Source organism: Chaetodon auriga, chromosome 22 (genome assembly GCF_051107435.1).
Source record: "Chaetodon auriga isolate fChaAug3 chromosome 22, fChaAug3.hap1, whole genome shotgun sequence".
Taxonomy (NCBI): domain Eukaryota; kingdom Metazoa; phylum Chordata; class Actinopteri; order Chaetodontiformes; family Chaetodontidae; genus Chaetodon; species Chaetodon auriga.
Genome location: NC_135095.1, coordinates 9,333,792 through 9,349,488, shown reverse-complemented (window position 1 = coordinate 9,349,488; position 15,697 = coordinate 9,333,792). Strand labels below are relative to the sequence as shown.

Below are 15,697 nucleotides of genomic sequence, written 5' to 3'. Positions count from 1 at the left end.
GGTGTGGTAGGCCTGCTGGAGTTGATTTAGCCACACAGCCTGTCATAGCGTTTTACCAGTCAACATCCATCAATCGAGAAGGCTAAAAGGCATGTTTTTTTTCTTTTGAAGTGTCAAGAGGAAACTGCTGTCTTGAAGACGGATGGAAAATGGAAGACGTCTGACGAAATTTCACATCATTGTTTTCTCGACATGGAGCAGAACCTTGATGGTAATAAGGCAGATATTTTTTACATGAGCATGACAACAGACTTAATAATGTGGTTTGTGCCAAAACCACTTTTGCAGTATGTAACCCAGAAATGAATCCTAGCTGGGTAATTCACTTCTTACAAAAGCCTTTCAAACAGATACACAGCAGTGCTTCCGTGTATACTGGGACATGCTTGTGGTACATGAAAGCAGTGGGCTTGAATCATACAAAGGCTAAACCCATTACAGGTCCAGAGGGGTGGGCAATACAGTGCCTTGTCCCGCTCTTCTAAACAAGACTCTAGGTGCTGCAAGCTGGAACAAAGCCTTGTAACATATACATTAAACTTTAATTGTTTTTTTCCAACCCCTTCCTTCACATCTCTGAAGCAGCAGCTCCTGAAACGTTAAAAGTGTAATGCCAGCTAGATTTTCATGGCTGTGCCTTTGTAGAATAAAAGATATATGTGTAACAGTGGAGGGAAAAAAAATACTCTCTGATGCTGGAGGTAGACAGTTGCTTTTCAAATTCCAAGTTTTGGTCCTTTATTTTATTCAGCAGTGAAATGCCATGAATACAGAAAATAATAACGTCTGTTACAATTCTCAACCATGACCTTCTAATGTCAGAGAACCTTTAACGTATGGACACAGTACACAGTAATGAAAAGTATCAAAAAAAGTAGTTGGATCTCAATCAAAAGGAAATGAAACAAACAAAAAAAAGTCTTCACCAATTACATAAACATATGTTTGCTACAGTCCCAATTTACTGTATACATAGGGGGATCATATTCCCAATTATTAGAGAAGGATAGCAGTAGAAAGGATACATGACTCAACTGCCAGACATAATGCTTCATAAAGTATGCACAGAGGTACAAGCAATAAATACACACATTAGGTTAAGCCTTACAGCTACGCAAAGCAGATGCAGAAAAAGCAGGTTTGCTATTCTTAGCGAGCAATGAGAGAGAAACAGTAAAAATTCAGGTAAGTCAGAAAAGAAACACTGAGATTTTTTTTTTCCTCTTAGAAAAAAGTCTGGTAAATTTATGGGTCCACCAACATTTTTTTTACATAAGTATGCACAGTTATCAAAATACAGACAAAATCAACCCAGAAAATCCAGACAATCCTAAAATCTAGTGGAGGAGCAGATCGCAGTTCTGGAGGTCTTTCTGGTATTATGTGCAAGCAACTATTTTAGACATTTTTTTTTTTACTTAATTTATACAAAACCCATGCAAATCTACAGGTAATATGCATTCTGTGGCTGACAGGTTTTATCCCTCCCAAAACAGTATATCTGAGGTAATGCACTCCTATGCATTGTACGTACATTTAGGCCATCGTCCCGATGATTTTTATTATATTCTTTTTATTGGTTCTTGTTTCCAGTCCACCAAATGATTTTTAGACATGCATTTTTAAAACACAATATTCCCTTACAGGTAATCTATACATTATCATTCTACAAATGTTTGAGGACAACCTATTACAATGCAGATCTTCCATATCTTGACGCAGGGAATGTAAACGTTGGTTGGAGCCACGTCCTATGAGACAAGCGTAGTAAAGTGTAACAGCTCTTGTGGCATTCTAATAACTCGTGCAATCTGTCATAATTGTTCTGAATCTGTTGTGCAGAGGTAGAAGCTTTTAGAAAGCCTTTTTGGGTAAGTGGGAGAACCCTTTTTTTTTTTTTTTTTGAAAGACGCAGCGTCCTTTTTATTTGGTGTGATAAGATTATTAAGAACGTCGTCTTCAAGTCGTTTTGCTGACTCCAGCTAAGTATTGAAGGGATAAGCTTTGTTCCTGGGCCCAGTACCCTCTTGACGTGGAACTGGCGTGTGTGTGTGTGTGTGTGTGTGTGTGTGTGTGTGTGTGTGTGTGTGTGTGTGTACAGTACTTTACATGCTTTGTGTTTGTACAGTACTGCACGTGTCTGCGTGTTAAGCTCTTACAGCCAATTCCTTGGCTTGGCACAACACTTGAAAACAACATATGCACAGTGTTTCCACTTTGGTCAAAGCAGGCAGACGCGTTGCTCGTTACAGCACAATACAAAGCCACTCGTCGGTTCTTTGACAGCGTACATTTTCTGCAGCTGGAGAGTTCACCGAAACAAGAAAGTTGGCAAAAGCTCGGGGTCTGTGTGTCTGTGTGTGTGTGTGTGTCTGTTCGCGCATGTATGCTAGTCTCTGACAGGGTGTGTGTGGTTGTTTTAGCATTTCTTTATCCCATACAAGAGGAGGCAGAATTTTGTGTAACTTTGGTTTACTGAAAACAGAAATGACCATTAAAGCAACAACACTTTTCTAGATGACATTAGCTGTGAGGGAAATGATGGGACGCAGTCTCCACGCTAACTACATCTCTTTAGTCTCTATAGATACCGAGTGTGTTATAAAAAGCTGGCTACCTATACAGAGTACATCAGTGCGGGCACCAGTTGTATCCATATACTTTAGATGCTATGCACCACACAATGAGTATTTGATGACAGGTTAAAGCAAATATCACCTAGAAAAGGTTAACTTTCATCCTTATCCTTAGATATCCTCTTCTGCAATGGCTATTATTATTTGCTTTTACATGGTAACCGAGCCACATCATTTCATGTCAACTTGAAATCATGACTTATTTGGCTTCACTAGATATTTTTCATGTTTGGTTAGCGATGTTTTCAGTTTCGGTTTCGACGCGGCTCGGAACAAAAAACCGCCACGGAAATAAGACGTGACATTATTCTGACAGTCCTACTCAGAACGTTACATATTCACCAGGTTAGGAAAAGAAATCGTAAAAACAAACAAAGAAATGACTTCTGATGTGTTCAATGCGTAACGGAAAGGAAAAAGGAAAACTTCACAACAACACAATGTTTCTGCACTTCCATTGAATACACAAATGTTTTGTTTTGGTCATAATCCACTTTTACAGTTAGCTGCTCTCCACCAGTCAAATCACCAGCGCAAAAATGCCTGCAGTTCAAATGTCACATCACCTTTTACCTACAATACGTCTGGCAGAAAATCTCCAAAGTGGACGCTCTACGAGTTATCAAATTACACATCAAAGTCAGCATTTATTTCCCCTCTCTCTTACTCGTGATCATCTTTGTATAGGGCTAAATGAAACAATCCCAGAGGTTATTCGAAGGTAGTTTGCGGAACAAAAGCTTCTCTTTGTACTAGTTTAAAGTCACAGAAGACGGACCAAGAGGAGTTTGGTGGCTTCTGTCTATAAGCTATTGGCCATTGCTAGTGTTGGCTTTGGTTTCTAGCTGTTGCCTGTGACTGTTTGCAGGTAGACAAAGCTTTAGAACGAGGAGGTAAGGAGAACAGCGAGAAGAAAATTATGCAGAAATGCATTTGTTTTGTAAATGGTGCTTTACACAAACTATTACTTTTTATCCAACTGAATTTTTTTTTTTTTTTTTTTACTTTTAAATCACAAACAGATAATAGACTGGAAGCCAACTTTTTTTCTCTTTTTTTTTTCTCTTTTTTTTTCTGGACAGCTGCAACAACAGTTTTGGTACCGTAGTTCCGTTACTGGTGTGATTCGGGGAATGGCATTTACAGTTGGTGGTGTCTAAAATCAGATTTTGAAATTAACGATGGTTAAAAAAAAAAAAAAAAAAAAAAAAAAAATCAAATCAAAATCAAATAAAAGCTAAAAAATAATATACTGGTTTTCGTAATAGTAGCAACATACAGGCAGTGACACAAATTTCTGAGACTACTCCTGTGCAAATGATAACAGAGCAACAACTTGAATTGAACCAGCAATTGTCTCTAGACATTAACAACTACTGGGGGTTGGATTATTCACAAACATAAAACGTCTTCCTTTTTGGCAGTATATGAGGCCGCTAGCTTTCAACGGAACATGATTTGCTCGTATGTTTCACGTTTTTTTCCCTCCATCCATGAGTCCGTCATCCTTGTACTGTATGTGGCCACGCCATCTCCAATGAAATAGGTCTCAAAGAGTTAATTTTTTTTTTTTTTTTTTTTAAATCAGACATCTCATGCCTGTCGCGTTTGGGGATCCCAAAGGGCTGCAACAAAGAGTTCCTTTGGACCGGTCTCCATCTGGATGCATGCTCAATAAATAGTCCCAGTGGTGAGAGAGACAAAGAGAGAGTCAGCTGTGGTTGCTTGGACTGTGGAGTGGTTTCTTGTCTTGCAGGAGGTCTGTGTGAGAGAAACAGTGCGGCTGGGTGAAGGGATACGTCGACCAAAAACTGTATCCTAGTCACTCCAGTTCTTCTGATAAGTTCCCTTCCTCCAGCTCCCGCTCATCGTCCAGCTCTGGACTGTGATTGGCTGTCGTCACCAGTGACATCGGACAGTCGTCGTCATCCATGTTGAGTGGCTCCTCCTTCACGTGAATGGGTGGCCTGTGGCACAGTCACATTGGCAGCAAATGTTAGATTTTTTTTTATGTGTTTCATGACAAATTCCTGCAGCCAATAGCACTTATGTGACCAGGAAGTTATTTTTTGTAACACTGACATGCGAAATGAACCGCTATCAGAAGACACCTGAGGATAGAGACAACAATCAAATATAGAAATGGTAATTATTACCATGAAAATAAATATAATGTAAAAGAAAGAAAGGGTTTACGGTAAGTCATTCCCATCACTGCACATGGAATACACAATGTGGTCTTCAGCTAAGAGATAAATATTGTGCCGCATTCACAAACAGGCATATAACAGCCATTACATGCATTATCTAGTGAAAGTAACAACCATGTTGTTTGCGAGACGCTAATTCGACATGATGCCTCACGTCTACTGTAAGTAAGCGCATGAAAATTGCATGAAAAACATGGCCTCTGTAAGGCCGATAAGCTGTGATGTTCCAGACATGTTTGGCATTTAAAAGTTTACTGATGACACCAGGTTGAAATACATGAAAAAGGAAAAAGGGAAGAAAAAAAAAAAAAAACAGGCCACATGATAAATAATGGAGAATTTCTCATCCCTGAGCCCCCTGGAGCAAAGGCAGAGGAGAGGCTTTTTTATCTAGTTAATAGAAAGCGCAGCCACTCGTTAATATGCAGGGGCTGTGCATGTCGCTCCTCAAGAGGAAAAACCGGCAGCTAGGTTCTGCCATTAATCAACTTCAGCCCCGGCAGTTCGCTCGGACACCATGATACATGTTTTTAACTCTAAATGGATGAATATCTTTAGCCACTGTCAATAAGCAGGAAGCAGACGCAGCGCTATGAGCAGGACGCCTTTCCCTTCAGAACAACAGAAGAGTGGGCGGAAAAAAAAAAAAAAAAAGAAAAAGTGTTGGGCGACTAACAAGAATAATAATGCTGTCACACACAAACAAGGCATAACATGATCTGGGGCCCTAGTCGGGGAGAGGGGTTTGTGCCACGATGATAAATCTGACAAAACCTAATTATTTCTGACACATCGGATGCATCAGAAAATCCCCGCAGACTTTGAAAGGGGAGAGTGGGGAGAGAGAGGTAGACTTATCAAGTGGTAGTACGTTAGGACTCGTCTCATAGCCTCTCTCCTCGGCTGCCTTCATCAGTGGAAAGGGGGGGTTGAGGAGGGGGGGCTTTGAATTTGAAAAGAATTTTAAAAGGTACAGATGACTTTAATATTCAGAGCCAAATACTGTAAATTAATATTCTGATGTGGTGGGATGAAGAAAGGAGGCTGATCTGAGCAGGATGCGAGCCGAGCGATGAATATTTCTGTTTCTGCCCCTCAAGATTCATGGAGGCAGCGGGAGGCAGAAGAAAAACACCTCGGCCAGAGGTTACAGAAACAGAAAACACTAACTCTGCTCCCTCTGACCCGACAACAGGCTGCTGAATGCAAAGACTCTGCTGACTTTTAGCGAAATAAAGTAAAACCAGACTGTGCTCATTTTAATTCTTTAGTAGTTAAGGAATCCTTTAAGGTGCTGAGGTCTGAGATTCAGCTTTTCAAATGTGTCAGTTGGCTGCTTAATTAGTGTAAACTGAAAATATTTGCTTTGGACTATTGGGCAAAAGCAGTGTGAAGACCACATTTTTGGGCTATTTTTCCCTATTTATTGGCGTTTCATAGCGTAAATGATAAAACCTTCGGAAGAAAAATGTAAATGATTAACGATAATGGTAAGTTTGAGTCCCTCTATTTAGCATCTATAAGCAGTATCATCATAATAAGATCATTTAATAAATAGTTCCTAACAAACTGTGTTTTACCATCTTGTCATCTCTTAACTGTTTATGCAGCAGCCTCCACCTATGGGAGCCCACAGGAGGAGTAGTTACATGAATACAGAAAGAGCTTCATTTTATGAAGCGTAAAACCTAAAAAAAAAAATGCTGCCACAGTTTAGCTCTCTAAAAAGATCCTGGTCATCTTTTACTTAAAAATCGATGTGCACCTGAATGCATCACATCGATAAGTTGACAGGGCTGAATGTGAGATGTATCACAAAGCGAAGCTCTCCGCTGTTATTTTAATATGCAGCTTATTAGGTGTTTGTGTGGCTTTGAAGAAAAATATGCAGGACCATATTCACAGGCCTGAGCTTTCTGACACTTTATTAAAATATGTGGATGAGCCATTTAGTGCTTAATGGCTAGCTGCCATTATCGAGTCACTCAGGAGTAAACGCCGGACTTTGCCGTGTAATAAATACGTGGCGCTTTGCGGTGTGTGCGTGCTCTCGAGATGCCCGCTCTCACATCAATTGGAGATTAGCACCAGCAATCATGCGGAGGTATGTCGGGGATGCAAATAAGGTCATTAGTCCACGGGCCTAATGGTAGGTTGGGGGACAGGAGAGGGAGGTGGGGCGGGCGAGGAGAGTGGAGGACGAGAGGGGTGGGGGAAGGAAAGGGAGGTGAAGGCAGGGGTGAGGACTGGGGGGGCAATCAAAGACATTCATAACATCTCACTATGATTCATTAAGTTACACCAAAGAGGGGTGGTCACCAAATTATTAGATGTGACAGCACAGATATTAAACACGTTTTATTTGCTTTTATCGGAGCACATGAAGAAGTTGGTTACCAGCAGAAATATTCTGCTCTGGCTTTTGTGTCAAGTTGCTAATTTGCTCACCCAAATTTAAGAGTTTTAGTCTTTCCCAGTTTACAGTACGACTTCTTTTACCCCTTAGGGTGTACATGAGTGTACTGCGCACGCATACACACATGAGCAAACACACACATGCCTGGCGTGGCCTGGGGCGATCTGGTTTGCGGTTAAGCAGATAGCATTAACCTTTAGACTTTGAGGGGAAGGAGAGGTTTGTCTAATTGTTGGATTGCCTTGGTTGTGTTGAGGAGTCGCTCTCCTGAGAAAGGCCCTTCAAGGTGATGTACTATTTAGTTTAGTGCTACGAGCCACTCCATTATTTAAACAACATCCTGGAAAAGCCGGTCATGAAAAACACATTTCTTCCATTTTGAGGTTGTCGTGGCTGTGTAAAGGCAGGCGGGGATGGAAGGACGGGAGGGAGAGGAGGAGGGAGGGATGGATGAGTGCGTCTCGTCCTCCGCAGCCGCACATGCCGGTATCAAGGCTGCGTGGCCAGAGAGGAAGAGAAAGCGAGCAACAAAGAGAAAGTCAATGCTGTCCGGTTACTAAAAGTTAAATGACCTGGGGGAGTGGTAACACTGGGATTCTGTCTAGAGCTGGGCAGATTTGCTCCACTTAACACCCCATTTCAGAGAGGGGTAAACATGTCGAAATAGATTAATGTATAGACGTGTGGCTGGGCTAACCAAACACTCTTCTGCTCCCTCTCAGAGAGAGATGCATGGAGCCTGAGTGCATCCTTTAGCCATTACAGGAGTGCTTCCCTGATGTCGGCTGACTTTGCAACACAAGCTCTGATGGACGGCGGATGAGAATCATTGATGTGTAATTTCTGTTTGTCTGAGAAGGTGTCCTGTATGTGTGTGTGTGTGTGTGTGTGTGTGTCCCTGCATGCTACCTTCACCACAGTGTGGGCTCACGCAGACCTGTGTGACACTGCTGGGTTCAGGTTGTTGCAGACATTCCTGAAACTCGCGCATCAATTTTTTAAAAACACACTCTCAGCTCCATTAACACAGAGATGGGGAAGGGGGAGATTTTTAAAGTAATTAATGCCACACTTGCTCAATATTAATGGGAACAGCCTTGCATAAAATATAGCAGCTAAACCCCTATAATGCAGACAGTGGTGTAATTAAAGACGAATGTGTAATAGAGCCTATTTATAGAGCTAACTGTTATCCAAAAACCTCACCTCAGGTATGAGGACCATTCAAAGCACCACAGCAATGACAAAAAGACGGGTCTGCTTATGATACAATACATACTAGAAATTGAACCTTGCCCCCAGGTCATGGCAAACCGAAGAACATACTGTTACTGTGGGTTAAATATCAGGCAATTAAGCTAACAAAGGGCATGAGGACAGCGAGCGAGTGCAGTGCAGGAGTGGAGGTGGGGGGGGTGAACATGTGCTTGCATTCTTAGATAGCAACTCATAAAAATGTGAGATGTGTGATTCTGTGTGTGACACAATTATCTCTCAGATACTGCCGTGAGTGAGCTGGGAGGGATTGTGGGTATCAGTGGCCTCCATGGCTGCTGTGGGTTTAGAGTCGGTGAAGTTTGGTTGGTTTTAACACCATTCAGGTGCGTTATCAAGGCAGCTTTCTGGATTTTTCGAATATTCACCGATAACCACATTATTTCTAATGATGCAAATCACTTTAAAAGAAAATCAACCAGACTTTATGGAGCCTGCATCCAAAAACTGCTGACAGCAAACTGTTGACCAAAAAAGTGTTTAAGCTGCAAATGATTAATTCTTATTTTCACTTTCAAATAATCAAAACAATTACAGTTCATAATGAGCTCTAATTATCATGTAGTTATCATACACACGCATGTTTGTGGGCAGCTGCAATGCACACAGTACTCATACAGTATCAGTGGCTGTAATACTTCCATCTGGTGAACTTACATGTGTACTGGTGGGGAGTATCCGGGGCTGCTGTGTCCGTTGGTGTCCAGGTGGTCGAGTGAGCCGTTGAGCTCCTCGTGGGCGGACTGCGTCAGGTTCGGGGGGCTGCCGCTCAGTGTACCTGGAGGGCTGCCGCCCAGCAGTCCTGGCGGGCTCCCGCCCAACAGCCCGGGTGGACTACCGCCCATCAGGCCGGACGGGTCTCCGCCCAGGAGGCCGTGGCAGCTGCCTCCCATCGGGCCCGTGGAGCCGCTGTTCATGAGGCCGGGGGTCCCCAGCAAAGGCAGGGAGGTCTCTGCCAGGGCAGCCTGCAGGTGAGAGGGAGGAGGAGATGTTGAGGATTAGAGTTTGAAGGGAGGTTGTTGGTAAAATGGTTCAACAGTGTAAAGTAGGTGGCAGGACAGGCGTATGGAGGGAGAGGGGGGGGCATAAAGAATGATACAATAGGAAGAAGTGGCAAGTACGAGAATGAAAAGATTTAACACAGTAATTATTAAAACACAGTTGTCTCATGCTTAAGTTTTTCATTCTGTTGCAGGCTATTTTCCCCCTGTGACGCCTTGCTGACAACTACCTCCCCCCAGCTGCCATTCACATGCCCTTGTGTGGTGTGGCTATTAAAAAAAGTCCCCCCCAAAACTTTACCTCAAAATAATAAAAAAAAAAACTCCTGACACTTTCGCCTGCTGCGCATTAAAGTTATATACAGTGATTAAATTTTTAAAGTTTTTGCCATGAGCACCTCACCGGCGTACACTATGAAGCCAAATCATTTATGACAGCTTAGATAAATATTAATGCACATGCCCTTGCATTTGCACATGCCGCTATCAATCTGGGGTGGCTGCCGCAGCTGAAAGAAGGTAAAAAGAGTGGAAAGGAGGAGGGAGAGCTGCTTCCTGCTTCGACCACAGGGTGGCCTTCTGAGTCTGACTGCACAGGAAGGAAGGATGGAGGAAGAGAGAGAGAGAGAGAGAGAGGGAGAGAGAGAGAGGGAGAGAGAGAGAGAGAGGGGGGAGATACAGAAACACAAGAGCAGAGAAAGAGGCAGAAACCTGAGTTAGAAATAGAAAACTTGCTCTTATGAGTGTGAGTACTAATGTGGAGACCTATTGTTCACAGCAACCACACTCGCTCAGTCATTCAATTGGTCAGTCAGGCCTGTCAGTCAAGCACGCAGGCAGCTGGTGACTCAGAGCTTCTCTGTGGCTTTTAGTTACCTGTAAGCTGGCGTTTAGTGCAGTTCCATAGCCAAGACTGGAGGGCAGGTTCTTGACAAGTGATGGGCTCCTGGATGCAACGTAAGGAAACACAAAAAACACATCAGATATTAGAACTACTAAAGAACAAGAGCAGGGAGGCTGTGCAGTATATGTAAACAAAGAGAAAGACAGAGCAGTGTTTCAAACGAGAGGACAGAATCCGGGCATTGATTCTCTCTGATCCTCTCGATGTCATTGACCTTCAGATCTAGATCTGAGGCGAGGCGACAGAGTTCGTACCCTGTGATCTTCTGCGACCTGCGTTTCTGGTACTCCACCTCATCCACCGTCCACACTGCCCCCTTCACGTTCTCCACGCGCACAAAGCACTTGTGCAGGCTGAGGTTGTGGCGAACGGCGTTCTGCGGAGACACGACACACAGGTCAGAGGAAAGAGGTAAAACGAATCGTATTCATTCATTAACCGTCAAGGAAAAAGAAAAAAAAGAAAAAGAAAAAGAAGAAGGCTTGGAAATTGATTTTTTTTTCTTGCATTTTGAAGAAATTCTTAACATTCACGCACCATTGATTTAATTAGTAAAAATTGAGTGAGAGCGAATGCTCTTACAAGTCCTGCACACAGTACATATCAATCAGAGTAAGTAGGCTAAAAGGAGGTAATCAGCATAGCGAATGGCTTATGGTGGTGACAGAAGTGGTAATGCCGGCCTTGATAATGGTGATGTCAGTAACCCTTTCTGCTCCGGAAAAAGCATTTCTCTTAATGGACACATCGCTTTAAAGATGACAGCATTGCAAGAAGAAAGGCAGTCATCAGGAGACCCTTGTGTCAGTGTGTGCTTGAGACGGTGTGTGTGCAAGCCCGGATAAGGAGCATTAAGGTGAACTGTATCTGACATCTGTATGTCCAGATATTCTATATCTGGTGTTGAGTATGTGCTTACACGACACACCCACCTCTCAAATATATTATCAAAGCTGTGTTTGACTTAAAGCAGGATATATCCGTCATACAGTAAACCAGTGAGGTGTTTTCGTTAATTACAAAATAAAGAAAACCCAGAGAAAAAAAAAAGCCTTCTCATATTAATATGACCGTATGACCATAATTAAAACATGCATCAGACTCTACAAATAATAACCTTGGCTTTAATATCTCTGCCTCTCATATTTATCATCTCCCTTAGCCTGGTGTGTACTGCTCTTTCTCCAAGAAAAAGGGATTCAAAAAAAAAAAAAAAAAAAAAACCTCATAAGCAGATCTCGCATCTGACCTGAAAATCCCAGGATTTGATTGATCTTAATGCCCATGGCTCTGAATATGATAATTTTAATATTAATGAGCAAATGAGCAGTTTTATTATGCATGCTATATAGTTAGAACTAATAAGCTTCTGGGTGAGAGAAAAAGAGAGAGAGGAAAGTGGGGTGGAGGGGGGGGGGGGGGGGTAGATCCCTCTTTTGAGCTGATGAGACCAAGCTGAGATATTAAACTACCTTTCATTTCTTTTTCTCCTTTCTTTTTTTTTTTTTTTTTTTTTTAAACAAATTCTCTCCGTTAATCAAACGACAAGCCCGTCGCTGATCATCCCACTAATACTTACAAAGGGAATGGTGGAGCTGCAGCTGTAAATAGATCGCCTCGGATATTGTGCGTGGTGGGAGACACGGAGACAAGACATTTCTAATGTCACTGTGATATCACTGCTATCGCATCACGGGAACAAAGGGGCTTTTTTGACACCAAGACCAAAAACATTTCAAAAAGGTGTCATGTGCTTGTGTTGTTTTGTGCTGCAAAAGCATCAACAGCCACAAAACCTCTGAGAAACACATCTTGTCACAACATTATTACGCAGCAAAACACGGCTCGTACTGTACCGAACACACTGGGAAAGGGCACCGATCTTTTTTGCATGCCCTCCTGAATTGGTGATCACACGCCCATGTGCTTCATTTGCATCCCAAATCCAAATTAATTCACTTTGCTAAATCTAGTGCTAGCGCCATGTCTTGCATACTGATGAGCGGCTGGTTGGAGTTTTCCCTCCAGTCCTCGTCGGTGCAGCCACAAAGGCTAAAAGGCGGCTAAAGGATGACGCGCGGGGGCCACGGGATAAAATGCTGGAGACGCCGACGCTCGAGCGGGGCTTTCTTTATCAGCAGGCAGACACACTTCTGGTTAAAACATGTACTGGAGGAAAAGACATTTTTTACCATCTTTGTGGAGGCAGACAGGACAATAAAGTTGTCGGGACAGATATACAAATGGGCTCTTTTGTGTGGGTAAATAAAGAGTGCTCCCTCCATGACAGGCCAATTCTCACTTTCCTCCCTGCTTTAGTTCCACATGAACACACCCTTAACCCCTCTCTTACGCGCAGTTTATGTGTTGGTGTGTGTGTGTACACGTGTCTTCGGCCGAGCCCCCTCGCGTGGCTGAGAGCTGGTTAACAGGCAAACAGCCATCTTTCTTCCTAATTAACCAATGATATGCGAGAGAAGGTGGTTTCAGGAGTAGGAGGTGGGGTGTCTCTCCTAACAAAAGGTGCTGATGATGGAGTGGCTGCTGTATAATTAGTGCGTCAGAGCACCTCTCCTCTCCACGCCAAGCCTCCGCTATTAATTGCACCAAATTAGAAAACGATATCTGAGGCAGAATAATTCTTTCGGCTGTCATTTCCAAACAGAAAAGGCAGAATGCCGGAAAAAATAAATAAGAGACAGAATGAGCTCGACTCGAGAGGAAGGGGTGAGGCGCACAAATCGCTCAGGGCTGAGTAAATATGTGCTTTTCTTCGGGTTTTGTTTTTGACTTCAGCGAGAGGAAGGAGTCTCTTGTCTTAACTGTAAGAGGAGTGAAAGGGCACAGCGGGGTGCAGGTGGAGGGATGCATGTGCGTGCGTGTGTGTGTGTGGGGGGGGGCAGGTTCATCAAGGTTACCTTCCAAGTTGCAGCATTGCGTCTGAAGTAGGCGAACGTGCGTGTGAACCAGCTGTAGATTTCATTAAGCGTTAACTGCATGTCGGCAGAGTCCATGATAGCCTGAAATGAGATGACATCAAATAATGGTTTACTAACGAGACCATGTAACTGACACACACACTCACACACGCACACACACACACAAACGGATTGAGGAGCTGCCATGATTCATGCAGCAATTAATTTTAATCTAATCAGGCAAAGTTAATTTATTTCCCACTCACCTGTCTTATGAGGGTTGCATAAGTAAATGGCGGTCTGACATCTGCGTTCTTATAAAACTCGTAGTTTGGGGCGATCTCTGGAAAAATAAATACTGTGTCACCACCTGAAATAATTGGTAAATTTTATTCCTTTAGGTATTGAATTTACTCAAGGTTTCATCAAATTAAAAGGGGTTGGGGGAGAAAAAGGGGAGGGGAGAAAAAGAGGGTGGGGGGGTGGGGGGGGGGTTAGAGGGTGCACATCAAATCAGCATTTTCCATGTCTAACAAAATGCATTTTTAATTAATCTCTCTCGTGAGAGATCTTAAACACTAATACATCCATAAAATGAGATCCGTGTGGTTAGTTAGGGTGAAGTTGAATAATTTATGTGTCTTCACACTAAACACAGAGAGAGTAAATATAAACATCAAAGACAGACCGTTTAAAATGCAAAGCTTAACACATGGAATGTCTTAATGTAATAAATATTGTATTTTTTCACCATTATTTGAACTTAATTAACATTCATGTAATATTTATGCACAGACGAAATTCTTGTCTATTTACATATAGAGTGATTAAACACAGGCTTGCTTTTATAAACCAAGCAGACATCACACATCGGCTAGATCAACAAGCCTCTGCGGTTGTGAGCGTGTGTGTGTGTTTGTGTGTGTGTGTGTGGGCATGCATGTCTGCGTGTGTTGGAAAAAGTACTAGAACACCATTATGGGTTGAGTACTATTAATAGTGCAGCGCTCAGAGTTTAGGCATCACATGCAATTAGCTACTTCAACACTGTGATGTCATTAAATGTGAACAGATTCGGTTCATTTTAAAGGAAAACAATCAGGTTAACAAGTTCTGAATTTTATTTTAATCTGAGTCAAATTAGTGACGCAATCTTGTGTCTTAATGTATCAGTGCGTGTGTTTGTGTGTGGACGTGCATTACTCATGTTGTGGGGACATAAATCTTCTTACACAGTCACATTGTGGCAGTCCTCATAATGTAACACACTCAATTTTAGGCTCTACGTAATGTAATGGAAACATGATTGTCTGTGTGTGTGTGTGTGTGTGTGTGTGTGTGTGCTGTGTGTGTGTGTGCGACGTGCAGTGCTGAGTAGTTGGTCCTACCTGACGAAAGGGGCATGGAGTATTTGTCCGAGTGGCGTCTGCGCATGGCTCCCATACTGGGGACGTTCGCTCCTCCCAGTACTGACGGCACCTGGGGCATGGCGGCCATGGGCGTGATCGGTGCGGTGGGCGTGGTGGGTGTCTGAGGTAAATTGGGGGGCGATGCTGAGGGCAAGTTCTTGGACATGGTGACGCTGGACACCAAGTTGAGCTGGGGCGGAGGAAGAGCGAGCGCGGGCGGGAAAGAGACAGATACAAATGGAGGTAGCGGGGAGGGGGAGGGCGGGAGGGAGAGAGGGAGGCATTATTTTGTGGTTTCTCTGACAGAGCCGAGTGTCTGCTCTCCTCCTCTCTAACACAGCTGTGTTTCCACTAACAAGGCTCGTGGAGAGGAGCCAGCCCATCTCCACTAATTACAACCACCAAATTGTATCATAAGAATTCTAATTAGAGCACGCTGTTCAAGATTATCCAACGATCAGCCTGCGTGTTATCCCGGCCCCATCTCTCTTTATCTCTCTATTTATCACTCCCACCCTCCCTCACCCCCGCCCTCCTTCTCCTGCTCCCCCACTGCAACCACCCATAATCCGTTCACGCTGAGGCAATGAGCCGGTAAAACCTTGTTTGCTGTAGGTGTGAATTGGTCGACCCTGGTCCAGAACCAGCACCCTACTCATGACTTCATGTTCCCCTCACTTTGACTGCAGCGCTACCACTGTGACCCTGTTGTGTTGGCAGCAAATCTAAGCCACCTCAGCCAAAAATCCTGCTATTACAAGGGGAACCAGTGAGTGGAGTGTGCAGTGAGAGTGGAATTAGACCTAGCTGACTGACCATTCATATGAGGCTAATACTGCACCATGGGTAAGTAGCAGGTTTATGGCTTCTTTCATAGCCTTTTGCTGACACGGATGATCTAATGAAATTCAATACAATCTATTTCTGT

At 43.2% G+C, this 15,697-nt stretch overlaps 1 protein-coding gene across 5 annotated transcripts in view; it reads right to left on the bottom strand.

The window, feature by feature from the left end:
- Nucleotides 1-711: 711 nt before the first annotated feature.
- foxp2 (forkhead box P2) overlaps nt 712-15,697 on the bottom strand; it is a 101,993-nt gene continuing 87,007 nt past the window's right edge. For 3 of the 5 annotated variants that reach the window (XM_076722387.1, XM_076722388.1, XM_076722390.1), the window contains 7 exons: nt 14,749-14,959; nt 13,627-13,730; nt 13,361-13,462; nt 10,697-10,818; nt 10,415-10,484; nt 9,195-9,502; nt 712-4,603 (listed from right to left, as the gene is read on the bottom strand). In XM_076722387.1, the coding sequence (XP_076578502.1) occupies nt 4,459-4,603; nt 9,195-9,502; nt 10,415-10,484; nt 10,697-10,818; nt 13,361-13,462; nt 13,627-13,730; nt 14,749-14,959 (1,062 nt within the window). In that variant the 3' untranslated portion in view covers nt 712-4,458. Of the gene's footprint in view, nt 4,604-9,194; nt 10,128-10,414; nt 10,485-10,696; nt 10,819-13,360; nt 13,463-13,626; nt 13,731-14,748; nt 14,960-15,697 lie in introns of all 5 variants that reach the window. The other 2 variants (XR_013075859.1, XM_076722389.1) reach the window with 2 other exon arrangements.